At 51.3% G+C, this 19,537-nt stretch overlaps 1 protein-coding gene and 2 long non-coding RNA genes across 3 annotated transcripts in view; 2 read left to right on the forward strand and 1 right to left on the reverse strand.

Annotated features, from left to right (window-relative positions):
* The first annotated feature begins 1,654 nt into the window (after positions 1 to 1,654).
* On the forward strand, positions 1,655 to 5,169 carry LOC142869600 (uncharacterized). Its single transcript, XR_012918199.1, has 3 exons — positions 1,655 to 1,707; positions 3,605 to 3,679; positions 5,080 to 5,169. It is a non-coding gene; the product is annotated as an uncharacterized LOC142869600 (long non-coding RNA).
* Positions 5,167 to 6,854, forward strand: LOC142869601 (uncharacterized). Its single transcript, XR_012918200.1, has 4 exons — positions 5,167 to 5,254; positions 5,711 to 5,854; positions 6,396 to 6,480; positions 6,768 to 6,854. It is a non-coding gene; the product is annotated as an uncharacterized LOC142869601 (long non-coding RNA).
* Positions 6,855 to 6,916: 62 nt separating this feature from the next.
* Positions 6,917 to 19,537, reverse strand: part of TNR (tenascin R) — a 389,837-nt gene continuing 377,216 nt past the window's right edge. Inside the window, exons 19-23 of the mRNA XM_012765050.3 lie at positions 17,089 to 17,240; positions 15,605 to 15,701; positions 13,743 to 13,904; positions 10,754 to 10,917; positions 6,917 to 9,725 (exon numbers count right to left, since the gene is read on the reverse strand). Of these exons, the coding sequence (XP_012620504.2) occupies positions 9,606 to 9,725; positions 10,754 to 10,917; positions 13,743 to 13,904; positions 15,605 to 15,701; positions 17,089 to 17,240 (695 nt within the window). The 3' untranslated portion in view covers positions 6,917 to 9,605. The remainder of the gene's footprint in view (positions 9,726 to 10,753; positions 10,918 to 13,742; positions 13,905 to 15,604; positions 15,702 to 17,088; positions 17,241 to 19,537) is intronic.

Below are 19,537 nucleotides of genomic sequence, written 5' to 3' on the forward strand. Positions count from 1 at the left end.
GGCAAAATGGTCACTGCTAGAGCACTTGTCCCCAGGGCCACTGGGGGCATTACGGAGGAAAGATGCTACTGGGTAATTGCACTGATTACTGATGCTGCTAACATTCCTCTTGCTTAATAATCCACTTTTAATTTTACCCGTGGCAGTTCTTAGTTCCCACAACACAGCAATAATTAAATCTGTGTTCGGGTGGTTGTAAATGCACCCAGAGGCCTTAAGCACGGGGTGAATTATACTCGTTTAAGTTAGAACACAATGCTAGCATTCAGCCACCTCAGGGATAAATACTAATTACCGAAGTTCCTCTAAAAGCCCCACCATATCCCGTTAGTTTCTGTTTCCACTTCCCACATAATATGCAGGACAACAGGTGACAGGTGTTTATCTCCACGTTGCCACAGTCAGTCCTTCGGCACCATAATCCCGAGGTATGGTTTCCAGAGTGGCTTATTTATAAAACAGAACCAGGAAATCGTGGTTGTTTTTAAAGGGCCTCCTTTCCCTGACATTCTGGAAGCCTGTTTTTTAGAAAATGAGGGGAGAAAGAGGAACGGAGGCTTGGGGAAAAGGCTAAGAGCCTTGCCCACCTGTTCATGCAGGGCACCTTCAGTGGTAGGTGGTCCTGTGGCCGGAGGTGGGATAATGTCTCCATTTCCACATGGCCTCAGGGTTGAAGAAGCCGGCTGGTGCCTCAAAAGACGAGCAGGAATGGATCTTTTTTGGATTTATCTCCAGGACTGGGACTCTGTCCCTTTTTCAAGGCACTTAACATTTCTCCCTTTTGACATGGGAGGTGGAGAAAGGTCTCTCCTCCTTGGCCGAGGACTTCGTAGTGCTCAGCCTGTCCCTGGCTGCTGCGGGGCTGTGTCGTGGGCCCCTCACAGGGTGGGGGGCAGGCAAACCTGAGTACTAACTCACTCCGGGCGCCGGCCCGTAGGGTGGTGCTGTGCTGTGTCCCTGACTCTTGTCCATGCTGTCCCCTCCTTGTCTGTCCCTCAGGTAATTTCTACTGCCCTGAGGCCTGGCCAGGCTGCCCTCCCCTGGCGGGCTCCTGAACCCCCTGACCACTCAGCACAGGGACCATGGCACACACCTGTGCTGGTGCCGGTATCGCCACACTTCCTGCCTGTGCCCCTGCGCTTGTGGAACTGGCCTGGAGGGACTGTCCCTTCATGGCCCTCCTCTTGGGGTTGTTCTCTGGCTGGGGTCTTACTTTCTTGGCCTGGAGGTTAGCGTTGATCTTACATTATGCACGGGCCCGTTTTCAAGGGAGAGAAAGCGAAATGCTTTCCCAGGTGACCAAGGCTGAGAAGCGGGTGGCATGGGAGCCACCATCAGAGCCATTAGCTGGGGCCAGCTCCAAGACAGCAGTGACATCTGGCAGGTAGGGACCCACTGGCAGTCTCAGCACATTGGGCTTGTCAAATATTCTCGGCAGCACCCGTAGGTGGCGCTAGAGCCCCGGAGATCTGGCGGGGATGTTCCCCTCCCCTCCCCCCCCCCCCCCCAGAGTGCAGGCAGTGAGTCTCCGTCTTTGCGCGGCGGGTCAAGGACTCCAAGCCATAGGCAAGACCCACAACCCATCCGTGACCTTTTTGTGATGGTGAAAGCAAAGGTGGAGATGAAGAATGCAAAGTGGGCGGGCGGTGGGGAAGGAAGAGAGCGCAGGAGAGGGGGAAGAGCAGGTGGCAGAACGAGGAGGGCGAGGTATGGAGGAGACAGGAGAGAGCCCAAGCAGGGGCAGGCGGGAGGCTCGGAGGGGAGCAGGGCACCGGGGTGGGGGAGGTGGGGGGGTGGGGGGTGGAGGGGGGGACAGGGGCCACAGGGCGATGCAGAGTAGACTGGGCAGGAGAGGCCTGGGACACAGGGACAGGAGGCGGAGGGGAGGCCAGTCCTGGAGGCCTGCCTCCCCACTCCCCAGGACCACACAGAGCACGCACACATTCCTTCAGGATCTTTTATTAACGTATAGAAAATGTGTTTAAAAAAGGAACTATACAGAGGCTAAAAGCAACCAGGACTAAAAATACTAGTTAACAATGGTTAACAAGCAGAGATTCCAGTCTTTGAGCTACAGTGCCATGAAAGGACGGGGGAAGCTGGTTTTTCCTCTCCCTTCCTCTGCGAGTTTTATTTTGATTTCAGTTCATTCAGGTGTGCACCATCTCAGGAGCACATACTCCATACTCTTCTTCTTTTTCCCCCTTCCTTCCAGTCTTTCTTTTAATTAAGCGCTTTTGCAAGCACATTGTAGCTACAAAGTCAGTAAATTGGTCTTTGTTATTTTTACCTGAAAAGGCTGTTAAAGGTTAAAATGACAAACTCAAATTCAGAGGGATTGGAGGATTTGGTGTTTATGATTTCTCAGAACAACAACCTAGAGACCACCAGGGTGGGTTTCAGCTGCTCGAAGCCCTAGGCAATGATTCCCTCAACGTCACAGTGACTTGCTTAGGGGACCTGGGAATTCCTGTGGCCCGGAAGGAATGTGAGGTTGGAATAATCCGGGCAGGTGTGTCTGTGCGTCTGTGTGGGTGCCAGGAAGGAAGAGGCCGAGTGCCAGCCAGAGCAGACTGCTGCAGGCGCCGACCTTGAGCGTGTGGGACATGGTGTCAGTCTGGGCTTCCGAGCAGGGAGGGCGGGAGAGCAGCTTGGCACAGGAGCACTTGTGGGCTGACATTTTGTAGGAACTACGGGGTCTGCTGCGTCTGACACATGGGCGTTGCTGCCGCGGCAGCCCCACGCTGGAAAGGGCCCTTAAAGAGCAGAGCTCGCTCCTGGGGAGATGTGTTCCTCTATACACAAACAGCGTTCAGTTGGGGGAAGGGCTTCACGCCTGGAGCTTTGGCCTAGCAGCTACAAATGCCAAGTTACCACATGCACATTTCCTTCTAAATTCCCCAAAGTAGCAAAGAAAGCTAAGATTGTAGCCAACTTTCCTCTGGGCCCTCCCCACCCGCTGGGGATGTGTGGCTGCTAAAGAGTGGGAAAAAGAAACCAGGGGATAAATAAAATTAATTTCTCTTCTGCCTTCTTCTAGCCTCATTCCTCAAAAATGTCCACTGATGTGCTCCTGTAGGGGACCCTGAAGGTGTTTGTACCCCTGGGAGTCTGGGAGGAGGCAGCCCAAATCAGTCTACAACCTGCTGGTTTTAGCTACAAAATCGTGGGGGTTCTGCTTTGGTGCTATCTGTGCTGGTTTGAACACATTAATAATATCACACTTTCTTCCCAGATTCTGGTGCAAAATTGATGCTCCAGGAACATGTAGCCTGTTTATTCTGTGGCTTTTCCCTCCCCAATCCTGGCTACATTGCCTGCTCCAGTTTGAAAAAAATGACTTTGGAATATCTCATTCTTCTAATGGTGGGAGAGAACTACGCTGCTGTGTTCCCAAAAGAGTGGGGTGGGGAGATCGTGTTTGAGTCCTGGTCCTTGTTTTCCCCTCCTAAACTGCTGTGGACCCTCTCTCTCACCTCCCAAATTTAAAAAAGAAAAGGAGCGAGCTGCCAGGATATTTCTTACCTCCCCCCATGGTGAGGTGGAGGGTTCCCTGGAACATGTGGCCAAAATAATGCAAGGATTCCCTTCTCTTACGAGACAGAGGAGACAGGAAGTGGCATCAGAAGCCCCTTTGTGGGAACATCGGTAAAATAGAAGGCGCTGGCCACCTGGCTGAGTAAGTATGAAAGGCATACATTTCTAATAAAGGAGAAAGTCAAGGGGTTTAGAATTAGACGAAGAAGTTCAGAGGATGGCTTCTACTTAGTAGCTGTGCGACTCTGGGCATCTTACTTAACCCTCCTGAGCCTCCATTCCCTCTTCTGTGAAATAGCCAAACCCAACTCAGGGTTGTGCTGAGGATTTAGCAAAGTAACATACGTAAAGCCCTTAGCACATTGTCTGGTAAAGAGTAGGTGTGCAATATATACTATTTCTCTTAGTCTTCATTTGGGGAGAGACCAATTAAAAGCCTTTACCAGACCTGATCCAGCTCTGTTACTAACTGGCTTGGCAGTTAGCACCTTTGGGCAAGTTGGCTAACCTTTCTTGGCCTCAGTTTCCTTGAGAGGAAATAAAACACGAGGATTGGATTAGATGATCCTGAGTCCCCTCCATCTGTGAAGGTGTGCTCCCAACGTTTGCCTGTTGGAGGCAGTGTTGAGCACATTAGTGTTCAATGACAGGATGTTAAAGAGCAACACTGGTCTCTCTAGGGGCTGCTAAACCAGCGATGGGGAGAAAACAATAGTTCTCGTTCCTGCATTCTCCTCCTGGCCTTGCATCTGGGCCCAAACCCTCTCTTGTGGCTTAGATGGTCCAGACCTCCTGGGCATGCGACTTGCATCTTGCAGGAAGACACTTGCACTGCCTGAGCTGAACCCAGAGTGCCAGGTACCTATGCCAGTACCTGGGAGAGCCAATCTGACCCTGTAAGACTGAAAGGGTTAAATGTTTCTGAACTGGAAATTTAGCATTAGCCCAGCCTCACAGCCCAGACAATAAGGAGCTGTTTTATTAAGTTATCAGAGGGGGCCAAGTTTGTCTGTGGAACAAGAGCTACGTTATTTGGATGTGCTGCAATAGCCTTATTAAGCTTGGGGAAGGAGGGAGGATTTCCCGTTTGGAGAAAATGCAACACTGTCCAAAGACTGTGAGGTTTGCCAAGGACATTTGGACAATGAAGTGCTGCAGGTGCAATGAAGTCATGTTTCAGGCAAGGGGTGACCTTGAAAAATTCATCAGAATGCTGGGGACTACTGGTGAAGAAAAAGTGAGATCCAGGCCGAATTGGTTGAGCAAGCACAGAAACCTTTCTGTTTCTAGTTTTCCGTGCAGTGCAAGCCTCTGGTGCCTCGGTTTCTCCTTAAGTACATTGGGTGAACTGACAGGAGCTCTGGTGGGAGGTTGGAGGCCTGAACCTGGGAGGCAAATGCGGGTCCCTTTGCCACGGCTGCTCATGCTTGGTCTCTGCGTATATAGCGTGCAGCCATCTGTAGAGGGCTTGCTTTTAATCCCCAGTGATCCATCCACCGCTTTTAAAATTTATTTTTAATTTAATTTTTTTCTTCTTCCTAGGTGTTTCTCAAAGCTTGAAGAACACAGAACTGGTATAAACAAATCCAGTAAGGACACAGTTAGAATGAACCAGAGCCATTGTTTTCAAACTGGACCTGAATCTCCATCAACACATCATCTTAAAGCACACTGGGGTTGTTCTCTCGACCTGCTTTTGGAAGCTTTCATTTGGTCTGTGAGTTTTCATTTGGCCGGGTAGTGTCAAAATGCCCCAGTGTTGTTGAGAGAAACGTTACCACAGGTGTGTGGGGTTGGGTTACGGAAGAAGCAAAGGTTTGGGGAGGTGTTTAGCCATCCATCTTCAGGAACGTGGTCAAAGGACCCTGTGGTACAGCCAGAGAGAGGCTCCTGGCACAACCCAGAGGCCAGCCCTGTGACTCGCGTCTCCCCAGGGGATAGAACTGCGCTCTCACTGCGGCCTAGATGCACATGGCCCGTTCGGGGGGGTTGGGCAGGGCCGAGTGTGCAGCTCTCGGTATGTGGATGAGAGGCCGGGAGCTCTCAGACTTCACAGATTGGCCTCATTCCTGTGAGGGTTCAAGACCCTCCTGGCAGCCTTGGCAAGTTTGAAGCAAGTGAAAACAAATTATTATTATGTGGGATTATTAAGACTGAAGTTTGAATCTTTCAGAGGTTCCTTATCAACGTTCTACGAGTTGACAGTGAGATGCCCCTGCCCCCACCTCCGCCCTGCCCCTTGGAGGGAGAGCACTGGGATTAGACTAAATAGAGTCTGGCGATAAGAAATCAAGCAGTAGAAAAGCACAGATCCTGGGTAAGTGGCTCCACCTTTCCTGAAATTCTGGGTGGAGATTAAAAAAAAAAAAGAAAGAAAAAGAAAAATTGTTTTCATGACCCAGGAATATTTGCATATCCAGGCCGCCAGCTACTCTGTTTCAGCACCCTCAGCTTGGTGCATCCAGTGTTCTCGCAGGTGCCCTCTTCTCTCCAGAGGAAAGGACAAAGAGGAGCTCATAGACTCTTTCTCAACTGATGCTTTTAAAAGAGCTCTTTGAAAAGTTCCCACAATGACCTTTTGTCCCTTAATCTACAGCTCTGTTGATTTTAAGTGAAAATGTGATTGAGATTGTTTGGTTTGGCATTGAGCTCATGGCATCCTTGATTCTTTAGGTCTGTCTTTGAAATGACTGGGCTGGTTCCCAGGTGGAAGGAAACAGGTGTTAGGTGTCTTACCGCTTTATGGGGAGGGGAGTGGGGGAGTTGGTAGGTGAGGAGGAGGGCGGATTGAAAAATTTGTGAAAGTTTCCTCTGCATTTCCTTGCTGCCATTTTTTTGTTACTCTTTTATAAACCCAGCTCCTGTACGAATCAGTCAGCCAGTTTTCCTGGGTCCTGGTTTGGAAGTGCTGGGAACCCGAGGGCCTTGCTGTTCTCATCCCAGGTGATGTTTCCCACGGGGCGTGAGGGGGTGAGCGCCACCTCGTGGTCATGCTCGGCAAGTCCCCCTCCTCCAGTTAAATCCTGCCTAAAGGCCAGCAGCTTTCCTCAGGGTTTGGCATTCTTGCTACACCCTTTTCACACCTGACCCCTTCACCTTCCAGAAATAACCCCAGAGAATGTGAGCTCACTATGCTGGAAACCACCTTTATATGATCGGGAAATGAAAATAAACAAAAAAACAGAGAAACTGCCTGGATCTTGGGTCTAGTTGTTTTTTGTTTGTTTCAGGTGTAAGTCAACATCCTGATGTGTCTGCCGTTGAACAGCCTTCCTGGCAGGGCTCGCCTCTGTTCCTTCCGAGTCCCTTGAAGGAAACTTTGGTGTGCTTGGGTGGGTGCTCTGTGAATGCTGCTTACTGGATTCCCCTCTGGGGAAGTGGACGTGCGCCGAGGACCAGGATAAGCAGGGACCAGTGAGCAGAGTTAAGAAGCCTGAGTCCAGCTGACCATGGCCTTGGGAAGAGAGGGGGCACAGAGTCGCTTAAGAATGGTGAAAACTCATGAAAAAAATCACTCCACTTAATAAAAGGAATCCACAAATCCTTTTGTGGAGTTTTGAGTGAGCTGATCTTTGAAGTCCCTTAAAATGAATCTAGGCAATGCTGCTGATACTATTTATAAAAATGTTCCATCGGGTTAAATGGTTTCAATAAAAGGCAGGTTTTGGTTTCTGCTGATGTTTTTTGACTTTCACCTGAATTGACAACGGATAATCTTTTCCTGTTTCAGTTCCCCTGATGAAGTGGGCTGCACTGGCACCACCCAGGTCCCTGAGCTCTGCTTTGATAGACAAAAGGAGTTCAGCCTCTCACTTGGCATTATCTTTTCTGAAATGTTTTCTCGTGTGTGTGGCTTTTGCTTACGCCTTCTGAATCTCTGTCTTTCTTTGTTTCAAAAAACAGGGCTCCTGGTGAATTTCCGTACTTAATTGTGGTCTCTCACCAATGCCAATTTTTACTCAGGCTTTCAGATAGACTAGTGTTGTTGACTGTCAAAACAGAAAAGGAAGTTATAAATCATTCTAGTCTAATCTCTCATTCAACAGGTGGGGAAACTGAGGCCTAGAGAGGTGAAATAACCCGTCGGATGTCGTATAGCTAACAACATGGCAGCAGCTGACCTACACAGTGGCTGTGGCCCGAGAGTGCCTATTCAGTATGCTTCCTACTATTTATTTGTTGTTGTCCCACTCTCTAGCTAAATTCACTTAATTTACAGCCTTATTGAAAGGATTTGTTTCTGTTTCTTCATTCTCCTAGTTTTTTGAAGCCCGTGGTGAACTGAGAGATGAAATGCCACCTCAATGTTTTAGCCTGGGGTATGCCAGTCACATCCACACCACGGCAGTGGACAGAGCCTTGGAGCCTGCTAAGGGGACCATGCCTGCACAGGTGGCAGGCTGACTTCGGTCCCCACAATGTCACAGGTGTGACGGTTGGCGCAAGGGCCCCTCCCTTCCTGGTTTTCAAAGCTTAGTGAAAGTGTGGATGTTTCCATCACAAAATTGCTAACTTTCAGGCTCATCCAGTAACTGGTTGGTAAAGGTGCAAGAAGCCCCAGTCTGACAAACATGGGCCCCACAGAAAACAGAACTGGGCCTTGAGGGGTGGGAGAGGAAGGGGAGAAGGCAGCTCATTTGGGCAGATGCTGCAGGGATGGCTGTCGCTGACATTTGATTTGGAGAAGTTGAAAGGTCATGGCTTCGAGATCCTCCAGCTCTCTTGGGCTTAAAAATGAAATCATGCTAGTGAAGACAGCACATCTCATAAAATGGGAGGTAGGCCCACAGTCCTCCCCATTCACCTTTGGATTTCTGGATGTAATTTCCTCTGGCACTTTTCATTTTTCCTCTCGAAGGCAGAATAATAAAGGAAGATGAAGAAAGGCTTCTCATGATCTCACCTCATTAAGGGGGTCATTTCTGTTTCCCACAGGTCCAAAACAGAAAAAAATTACCTCCTAAAACAAAAATTCCACTTCTTTCTAGGATTACCAGTCAGGGGAAGGACTGGCTGGGCACGTAACTGTTCCTTCTGACTCTTGCTAAGCTACCCACACTAAGGAGAGCTTGACAGAAGACAGAAATGAGGCATTCAGTTTGCAATTCAGGGAAAAAAACCATGATGAATAGGACCAGAAATGGAGAAAGCCAAGCTAGGCAAGATCTGTGTTTCCTATAGGGTCTGCAATCTCTGTGGCAGGTGCCCTGATTTCGACTTCTTCTGTCCTTTCTTCAATGCCTAACCCCATAGTGCAAAAACAGCAATCATCTCCCTCTCCTACCTCCTCAAAAAGTTACTGTCCGCCCTGAGGGTGGGGACTGTGGCTTATGGCCTGCAGGACGTGGCCACTGTGCAAGCCAGGGCCAAGAGCAGCTGATCTTGGGAACTAGATTCCAGAACGTGGTTGGGCTTGGGGGCTCTGGGTCTAAGATAGGGTAGAATTAAGCAAAAGGTCTATTGAGGCTGGAACAGAGCCACTAGCTCTTGAACGGTAACAGGACACTCGGCTGGTAAGAGCAAAGGTGTCAGAAGATGAGAAGCTTTGGGCCATAAAGAGGACTTAGGTTGCCGGGCAGGGGCTGTCGATCTGTTTTCTCTTAAGGGAGGTTGTTGGCAAAGCTCTTGTGCTGAGGCTTCTTTTCTGGGCTGATGTGAGAACCTGGCCACCAGAGGCGGCAGCCAGACCACAAATAACCTGGAAGGTGAAGGACATCTCAGAACGGGGGTAGAAAAAGAAGGTGTGCGCCTGTCACCACAACAGCCTGCACTCCAGGACCTGCTGTTGAATTGGTCTTTTAAGAAAACTTCCCACTTGTCCTCCCTGGTGGGGTAGGAGGTGAAGGTCACGGGTGACTGGGCAGGAGGCAGACGGAGGCTAAGGGTCAGGCTCTGGGGCCGCAGAAACCAAGGGCAGATGGTAGCCAGCGGACTCCTGCTCCATCCCCGCTTCCTTCAGAGACTTAATATGTTGCAAAGCACAGTACTGTTACCCTACCCCCCTTATTTCATATCATAAAATACAAACAAATGACAGAAAGATTGGTTGACTCTCAGCTGCCCACGGCTCAGAACTGCGAGGACCGGCGCTTCCTCCCCGCCGCCAGCCGGGGGCTGTACGGGCGCATCTTCATTTCCACAAAGGGGATGGAGAACTCGTGGCCTTTCCAGTGGTACCAGTTGATCCCCTGGCATGACAAAGATAAGCATGTCAGCCCACCCCCTGCCTTCTCCGTGGAATGCCCTGCTTGAGAGGAAGGCAGTGATGGGAGTGAGGAGGCCAAGGCGTGGACTCGGCTGCTGTCAGTTAACAGGAAGCTTGGGGCCCCCATAAAGTGAGGGGAGCAGAGCCGCTTTCCAGCTCTCCCCTTGCACATGCATGCGGCCTGGATCTTCACTGGGAACTTGTTTCAGGTCATTCCTTGTCAGTTTTATGATTTTGGCTTTCAGGAGTGGCATGCCCCAGGACCTGGTGGTGAATTTCAAAATCCCGACAGTGTGGAAGCATTTGGAAGGAAAAGGCTGTGTCTAATGGCTCATCCTGAGGGGACACTCAGGTGGTTTCTACCTAGGGTGACCAACCCTTCTGGTTTACCCAGAACTGAGGGGTTTCCCTGGAGGTGGGCCTTTCAGTGTTAAAACTGGGAAAGTCCCAGTTGGTCCATCTGGTCTCCCTGTCACCTGGCCTGGCCCATGGACTGGTAGTCTCTGGTGGGGAAAGATGGGCCAGTCCACGCTGGTATTTCTGATCCCTACTGTCCTAGGACCCCTTTTAGGATAAAGGTGAGCCAGTGAAGCTGTCCCCAGAATTGATAAGCTCTTAGTGGGATCTGCTAGATGAGGAGATGAAATGGAACTTGACCGGTGGTGAAGGGCTCCCCTGGGTGAGTTCCAGCTCCTGGGTCCTTTCTCCTCTCCTTTCCCTTCTCCTCTTCTTTCCCTTCTCCTCGCCTTTCCCCTTTCCCTTTTCCTTTCCCTTCCCTTACTCCTTCCCCCTTCCCCTTCCCTTCCCTTCCTTCCCTTCCCTGGCTTCTCCTCAGCCCTGTCCTCAGCCCCAAGCATCTGCATTACTTGTGTCTCTTTGACAGTCCTTGCTCAAGACTAAGTATTTCTTTACAGAGGGAGATGCAAGACTCGCATGTGTGTTTAGGACATAAAGCCTGAGCTCGGGTTCCGCGGCTCAGGATACTCACGGCAGCGGCAGCGCGCCACCCACCTGACTGTGCCTGGACTCCCCGTACTTCCCGTTGAGGTTGGTGCGGTGGCAGTTCTTGTACCACCAAGCCCCCTTGTATGACATGGCGCAGTTGGTAACCGCAACGTCATTGTCTCTGTCCTCTGTGGAGAAAGGGCGTCCCTGATGGTAGCTGAGAGAGTCCCCTGCAAAAAAGATACATTTGTAAGGCTGTCCTGGTTGTCGCTCTTTCATCGGGATTTTCTGGACATTTGACCCACTCCCAGCAAGCCTGGCCTCCACTTACAGAACCTTCCGCCTACCTCTGCTGTTTCCACCCGGGTCCTCAGCCTGGCTGTCCTGAGCGGCGGCCCCACCTCTCCCAGGCCGGCCCCTCCCATGCTGCTCTCTCCAACCCCTCTCCTCACCCCCGGCCTCCCGCAGGAGCCCTGCCACTCAGCCCCGCCGGCAGCCCTGGCGTTTCCTGCAGGCCTGCACTGGGGCACGGGACACTCATGGCTCCTTTTGTCTCCAGAGGGGACAGTGATGAGCCAGGCTTCCCCGGGCCATTCGGGGTCACCACTGTGCAGCCTCCGTGGAGCCAGCCCCTCCCTGGCTCACCTGGTCAGACCACACCCCAAAGCCCACATTCAGAACTTGGCGCCACATGGAAAGGGACATTAGCAACTAGAGTTCCCATCATAGGACACAGGATGATGAGGAGTCATGGCCATGTCAAAGGAGCAGCGGTTGGGACACGGGGCCGTATCTTGAAGGAGAGTGGGCTCAAAGGGGCCCATGATCACTGTCGCCAGATATGCGCTGTGCTACTGAGAAAAAACAAATAAGCTCTGTGGAGGCCCGAGGCCTGCCCGAGGACTCGCAGGAGGAACCTATGAAGAGGCACATTGCGGCCAAGTGTGCACCGAGAAATGGCCGGACGTCAGAGCTGTTTACGATGGAGTAGGCTGCGTGGGGATGTGGGGCTTCTGTCCTTAGAGGGAAGCAGAGGCTGCTGTTCTCTTCGGGGTATTGTGAACTGAGTATTTGAAATGGGGGATCAGAGTGTAATTGGTTATAACAATTGGTGAAGTTTTTAGCAGGATCTGTGGCCGGGAAGGTTGGGAAGGTTTGTGGCATTTGTTGACTGGAAGTGGGCTTAGATGCTTCTGAGCTTGCTTTGAGTGAGGAGAGACCATAGTCTGATTCTGTGGCTTCTGGCCCATGCTGACAGTGGCCACTCCATGTCTCTGATGCGACCCACCGCAACTTGACTCTCAGGATTGGTCTTTGTTTTCTAGGCAAGAGTGACTTCTCAGGGGGGTCCCTAACTCAGTGTGTCGTTGTCTCTGTCTTGCCCTTTTCATCTTCCCCTTCCAGTCTCCAAGGATTCTAGAGCTAATCCTACACCTGCACTCATTCCTTCCCATGTCTTCCAGATCCTGGAAAAGTCAGACAAGATTTCTTAGTTTTTCCTTTTATTTTCCATTTTTTAGCATTTTCACCTCTCCCTGCCCTAAGTCACATCCTTTACCATAAAAGTTCTTGGATTAATTGTACCCCCCAGTGATTGTCTCTTTGACCATCAAGTCCTTGACTGCCGTCTCTACCCATGGCCCTGTCTTCTCCCTCCAGCTCAGAATTGCCTTGCTCGCTCCCCTGGAGCAATCCTCTCCGGCCCCATCTGTTGCTGGCTGCCCTCGTCTCTGACATGCTCCCAACGTTGGTCTTTGTGTCCTCTCAAAGTCTGGCTCCCCTTCCCGTTTCTGCCTCATGTGTCCGCCTCATATATCACACGCGTTACGTCCTGGTTTTCACTCTCCAACCACAGGAATGGCTTTTCTACAGGCACAAGTCTCATCTTAGGGGGTGAACAGCATCAGTGATTTTTGACATCTTGTTTAATATGCTCCAGCGAGCATGGCTGGAGCATCGATGGCTATTTTATGCCCAAAGTATGGCAAACCGGATCTTCGGTTGGGGCACTTCAGGGAGGTCTGACTGCTGTTGGGGATGATCTCAAATGGTACAACAACAAAGGAATGTGTGTCTTCTCTTGGGAGTATCTGGCTGAGAAGAGGAACATGTGAACAGATGCAGTAACCGGAAGGGCAACACTGTGATGCTCTTCTTAATTCCAAGAGGCATAAAAATGTTGCTAAACTTATATGCCAGCATTTCATCCCAAAATTGGAGTTAATGAAAGAGAGCCGATAATTCCATATATCAAACAGTAGAATATTTGGCAAAGCAGGTTTTATGAAATGGGTTATAATAGCGCACAGGAAACAAACGGACAAAGCCAGGAAGCAGACTGGATATTATGTGCCGAGGGAATTAGAAATGCAACAGAGCTCGCTGAGATGCTTGTTTTGCTTAAGAGAAATACAGAAAATATCTATATGGAAAACCGACCATCTATGTGGTTCTCGTGGAGGAATGAAAAGAAGCATGGCCAGTGAGGAACATTCAAGCAGCGTTGTTTGCTTCTTGACAAGGTATTATCATGACTGCTGAGGGCGGGGCAGGGCTAGGGGCATCTCTGAGGGTGGAGAGAATCTGTGTTATTTGCACTGGTGCAAAGGAGGTTTCCCAGGTGTCTCTGTGGGGTTTCTACCCAGACAGCAGACGCTGCTGTTCTCGCGGATGAGAGCCCACAGTGGTTCATCTAGAGAAAAGAAGCGATCTTTTTGCCCTCATGTTGCACTTTCTTTTTTTAACTTTAAAACCACTTTCACGGCATTTATTGCATTTTTCTCTGAGTACTTGGTGAAGTAGGGTAGGTGTCATTATTACGATTTTCCAGATGAGGAAACTGAAGTCCTGAGAAATGGATTTTAAGTCTCCCGAGCGATCAGGGATTGCGGGGTCCAGAGCCAGAGATGGCAGGCGCCTGGCCTTTCCTGCTGGCTAGCAGAGGCTTCAGGAGCTCCGTGGGGACGGCCACTGCCCGGCGCAGCTCAGGACTAGGACCCTTGTCCTGCCACCCCCCCACCCCCGCCCTTGGGGACTGTCCAGGGGCCGTAGGTACCTGCGGTGCCGTTGTAGGCTCCTGTGCGGAGTCTGTACAGACTTCTGCCGTCCTCGACTGAGAACTTGTCGTAGTAGGCGAAGACAGCCTCCTGGCCGTCGCGCATGTCCACGCGCAGCTCGTAGCGGCCCTGGGACGTGATCCTGTGGATGTTGTCCAGCCCTGCGGAGAAGAGCAGAGGGCCCACTGCGCCCGGCCCCAGCAGCCTGGGAGATGGGAAGGAAGTGGACCGTGGCCTCGAAACAGAGGTTTTCGGGAAGGGGAGGGGTGTTCAGACTGCTTCTGCCTTCAGTGCTTCTCAGCTCGGTACCAAACAGGTCCTGCTGGGCTCCCAGCTTCCCGAAAGCAGGCCAGCCCGGGCCGCTGATGGTCCCCACCAAGGCTGCTCAGGGGCCCCAACACCTCGTCTTGACCCTGTAACACAAGCCCTGAGCCTCAGGATCCCTGCCGCCTCCGTGTCCAACCATGGCATCGGACGAAAATTACAAGAGGCGTGACCTGTATCGGCCAACACAAATCTGGGTGTCTAATAGGTGCCCAATTAATTCTTATCATTGATGGGTTGATAGATATCTACCTTTTAGGTACCTACTGTCCCCCAGGAGCTGCAGTAGGTATGGCAGTAAAAGATGTGGTCCCGGGCCTGAAAGAAGCCTACATGGCACAGTCAGGAGAGACGGGACGTACTAGGTGCTATGATTTGGGCCACGAAAGGAGCAGTGGCCACTTCGCCCACAGGCAGTGGGTGAGAAAGGGGGGAGGACGGGTGCCGTGGGCAGAGGTGTAGCGTGTGCTGAGTACACACACAGTTGCCTCGGTGTGACCGTGAGGGGCAGCCCGCCGGGAGGGACCCTCACAGGGAAACACGGGGGTTCTGCACGCGTGGAGACTGGAGGCGGGGGCGTGGCAGAGAGCAGGTGGGGTCCGCAGCGGCAGAGCCGGCTCTGCAGGCCGGTGGAGAGGGCTGCGCCTTGGCTAAGGCACGCAGCCTTCACCTGGTGGCGACATGGAGTCACTGAAGCGTTTACAAAGGAGGTTGACCAGGTTGATCACTGCTCAGATTTGGGGTGTGAGGAAGATCATTCTAGTGGCCACGGGGACAATGGGCTGGCGCTAGAGGCAGGGGGTCAGTTAGGGGCCTGTTCTCTGGGCATCCAGGAGAAGGTGGCAGGGCTTGGACGGGAGCGGCAGGGGAGACAGAAAGGAGCCCACGGACGTGCAGCACGATTACCTGCCGTTCTCTCTGCCTCCCTTCATCGCTCCGTGGCAATCTACCCACGGGACGTGCGGGTAACGACACACTGACGGCCTTCCGCGACCGGCACCGCCTGCCTGGCTCGGGTGTGTGCTTACCTCTCACACCGGCTTGCTTCTCAATCTATGCCTCCTGCCGGTGTCAGGCCTCTAGGAAATTGCCAGTCACCTCTAATGCCACTTTCATTTTTTCCCTCTTTCCTTCCCAAGTCAGCTAATAACATTCTCCAAGGAAGGAAGCAGAGTGACTGGCCTCGTCCCCGACCTGCGGGCTGGCTGCCTTCTCAGGAATGGCCAGCCCGGGGCTCTCGGCGCCCTGCCCCGCCTGGCAGCCCACTCCCTGTGCGGTAGTCTCAAGTCAAGACCCATCAGCATAAGGGACTATTAATGAGGATGGGAAGAGACAGAGAAAAGAGGAAAACACCACAATAAGATAAAAACAGATCAATAGTGGAGCCAAACAGAGCAAGAGGTTCTGAAAGCAATTCACGAGCTGTCAGCTGCTCAATGAACACGGCTTTCTGATAATCCCGGATGGACATGGAAAGGAGAGAGATGGACAAAAAGCCAGAGCAGCACATGCAGGGAAAGCAACACAGAGGTGCTACCCAGCCAAAACTCGTCCTCCAGGTTCCCGAAGCCAGCACGGTAATCAGCCCATTTCCGGAAAAAATCAGTTTGGCCATTCTGCCGCCGCTGGAATACCTGTGAAGAGAAAGAAAAATGAAGAGGTGCTAAGGAAAATAAGCTGTGATAAGTAAAATGAATATAAGTGGGTTTTATATCTGCAGTGACAGAGACGCCCAGCTCAGGCACATTTCAGAGCAGAGCCCAGCATTGCGCAGCAGTGTTCGGAGCCGGGGCCCACCGCCCTCTGTAGAAGGGCAGACGCCCCTGGTGAACGGGCTGGAGGATGGTGCTGACGCCAGTTTGCACCCCTGCAATGCAGGAAGGACTCAGGATGCGCACCAGCCCTAAATAGTCAGGGGAAGTAGGCTTGGCTCGCAGATGAATCTTTTGCACCACGGAGCGCAGCAGAAAGCATTTCTCACCGCGAGAACAGGACCAGCTTCAATCGGCTAGTAACTGTCATCGCCCTGTTGCAGGCAAAGCAACCGCGTATCAGTCACTTTCCGAGCTGTTTAAGAGCTGGTTTCATTTAACCTCCAATACATCAGCCTCGGCTTCAATTTCCAATTATGCTTTAAGAAGGAGGCACAGATATGTCAGAAACATAAAAGAAAATGTCTCCCAAGAGTAGCTGTTATGCGCACAGCCGCCATTTAACTCTATTCTAAACCATCCACTTTGCACCATGATAAAGCCAGTGCCGTGCGCTAGCAGAGCTAGAGAGGGGACAGGCAGGAGGGCCGAGGGGCTGGGGCTCCATCCCAAGCCCATTCCGCTAGTGCTGGACTGCGGTGGGCCGAGCTGCGGGGACTCCCCGCACAGGCCTGCTCTGACGCCGCCCGTTTTCTTCCGCCCTGTCCTGCCTCTCACTCGTGGGAGGAGGGTGGTGACAGAGAGTGACGCATCTCTTCCCGACCACTGGTGTTCCCTGAAGGCTGTGACAGCTCTGGGGAAGAACCAGGAAGGCCAGGGAAGGATGCCGGTGGGGTGGCCCTGGTAGCTGGAGGTGGCCGCCTGTGTTCCGCCTCTCGTCATATGCAAGGCCCGTAGGAGGCTCCTGGTCACCCTCCACAGAGAGGCTCGCCTCCTCTAAGAGCTGCCTCTTCCTCCACTGCTTGCTACAGCTGCATCCTCCGCGGCGAGAGGACTCCTGCAGCCACCACTGCCGTTCCCCAGCGCCTTCCTGCATCAGCTGTCCTCGCAGAAGGAGCAGGAGGGAAGCAGCCATCGGGGCCCCTTCACAGGGCCAGGCCACTGCAGCCTTGCTGTATTTAGTCCCTTTTCTGCCCATCCAAAGCTGCGATTGGGCTGCCAAACAAGGGCCCTGAGGGCAATGAAGAGCCCCAGGACGGGCATGTAGGGAAGGATCAAAGGATGGTGCATTTGGCCGGGCAGGTGCTGGGCTAGGCGCACCAGAACTCTAAAGCTGTTTTCATGCAAGGGGGTGGCCGCATGTACTTACAATCCAGCCTCCGCCGTCGGTGGCCATATCGCAGTACACTTGCAGCTTCTGGCTGAGCTCCCCATTGAGGAAGATGGTGTAGACCCCACTCAGAGTGTCTCCATTCATCAAATGCTGTGCACAGTCTTGAGGATGAGAGAATACCCGGCCCCCTGCACAGGAAAAGAGGCAATTTCCAGAAAGGATCCTTTCTCCTACTATGCGTACAAGCCCCTTGCATCAGAGAAGGTTTTAGAGGGCTCCTGGTACCTCATCCAGAGCTGGATTGCGTGGGCATGGGGACTCTGCACCACCCTGCGTTCTCCCTCTTTAACTGATGGTGAACTTATCTGACAATATATAGTTTTATGGGACTTGAGGACCAAAGGGCTGGCTCCTCTGGTTATCTATTTGTTTGACTTGGCCTGACATCAGCTTTGGGCATCAGTTTTCTTATCAGCAAAATGGGGATAACAAAAACCTCCCCCTAGCAGGGCGAAGCTGTGTTAACGCAGCTAGTGACTGGTCACTCAGGAAACAGCTAAGATGCATGGGCCGCAGTAACTCCCTGCAGGGCCCGCCTTGCAAGAGTGCGAGAGGCAGCTAAGCAAGGCATTCTGTCATCCTCACAGCAGCCGTCGAGGAATGCCCAAACAAGCTCAGTGTTGGCGAGAAGATGAATATCTGTTCCCTGTGCAAAATCATCTCCTGATTGGACTAAACAATCAAATGGCCATGTTTTACGGTTCAGTTTGTGTTTAAGGAGAGGGCAAGGGAAGTAAATTGCAGCTCATCTTTCAAAGAGAACAGCCCAATTTGCAGAACAATATCTAATTAGCTGAAAGAGAAACTTAAATTATGTGTCTTGAAGAGCTTAGCTTCAGGGCAAATTTTAATGCTTAGCAGGCAAACCAAGAAGCAGAGAAGGCCCACGGGCGGAGCTTTTCTGGACTGCAGGAGCAGGCTAAAGGTAGAGCTTGCAGCGTGAGTGGTTTGGGTGCTCTGTACGTACAATGATCTCCTGGGTCAAGGAAGACCGGCTGCGACTCACGCGGTTCTGCATCCTTGAACTGCTGGGTCCTGCAGAGAGGCCCAGGAGGACTCCCGTGTCGGTCACTGCAGTGTCCCCTGGTGGCAGAACCAGCGCACTACGGGCGTGGCATAGGGCATTTGGAAGGCCCGCTGGTGGGTCACAGTAAGTGACAGTGCAGTGCCACACAAGGAAGCGACGGAGCACCCTCACTGGAAGCCTGGCCACCTCAGGCCCCGTCACAGATGGCCAGTGAAGCCTCCATGTCAGGAAGAGGTCGTTGGAGTTCGGTGGCCTTTATACAAGACCCCTCTGGAGGTGAGTCGTCTTCCCCTCAGGCCAGGACTGCCCCTCAGCTTGCTGCCACGCCAGGCTAAAGGGGGCGCCCATTTAACGTCGTTTAGAACAAAGGCATTGCCTTCCACAGGGAATAATATATCCAGGGAATAATAATAATAATAATAATAATAATAATATATTTCTATCGAACTTGTCTTTTCCGAAGTGTATTTTTATTTGCATTTAATTCTTGCAGGAGACTTGAGGGGAAGGCAGATTGGTGCAGATCACAGACCTATTTCACAAAGAAGGAAACTCCATCTATCTGTACAGCAAAAGATAAATTAATATCTGTATTTATCTTATAAGCATATAAAGCTCCAAAGTTCTATATTCTATTAAATACAACAAGTTCTATGTTCAAATTAAATATCTTTACCCTCCACACTGATTTCCTTAATAGCTACAGAAAAGCTATCACCTGTTAGCTCCCTCGTGTCTTAGAACTCTTTAAAGTTCCTGGTCCCACCTATTCCCGGAAGTTAGTTACATCTCGGGACAGGTGTGAGACGCCTCTGTCCCTTGTCCCTGTTGCTTTGGGAGCGTTGCTGTGACTTCCTGGCTTCCAGGCCGTTTTAGACCTGGTCTCTGGAGCAACCAGCTTGTCTGCCTCCCTTTCTCCCTCTTCCCTCGCTGCCTCAGTTTCTCATTTTAGAACATCAGCACATAATGTTCTTGATCTCCGCTCACTCCTACTTTATGCACTAATAGGCCCTTTCTCTCAAAGAAAGGTTTTTTCACTAAATCAACTCAACTTCTTAAAGGAGCCAGACCCCCAAGTTGCTTCCAATACCCAATGTGTCCCCAACAAAACATCTCCCTCCAGTCTCAAAACAGCAATCTCCTACGAATACACACATCAAACCAAGCCATGCTTCAGACTCGGGAAAGAAATGATTTTATACAGGTGTCTTCACATCGATAATGTAAATGATTTGATATCCATGTTATAGATACATTTAAAAGGCTCAAACATATTAGTTACATTAAAGCTAGACCTATGACAAACAAATATCAGTAAAGTGAGATGACTTGTTCTGAAGAAGTGGAGTTTTGAATACCTGAATGGCTATCATACAAAGAGGAATTAATTTTTTTAAA

The sequence above is a fragment of the Microcebus murinus genome, chromosome 2 (genome assembly GCF_040939455.1).
Source record: "Microcebus murinus isolate Inina chromosome 2, M.murinus_Inina_mat1.0, whole genome shotgun sequence".
In the NCBI taxonomy this organism is placed as follows: Eukaryota; Metazoa; Chordata; class Mammalia; order Primates; family Cheirogaleidae; genus Microcebus; species Microcebus murinus.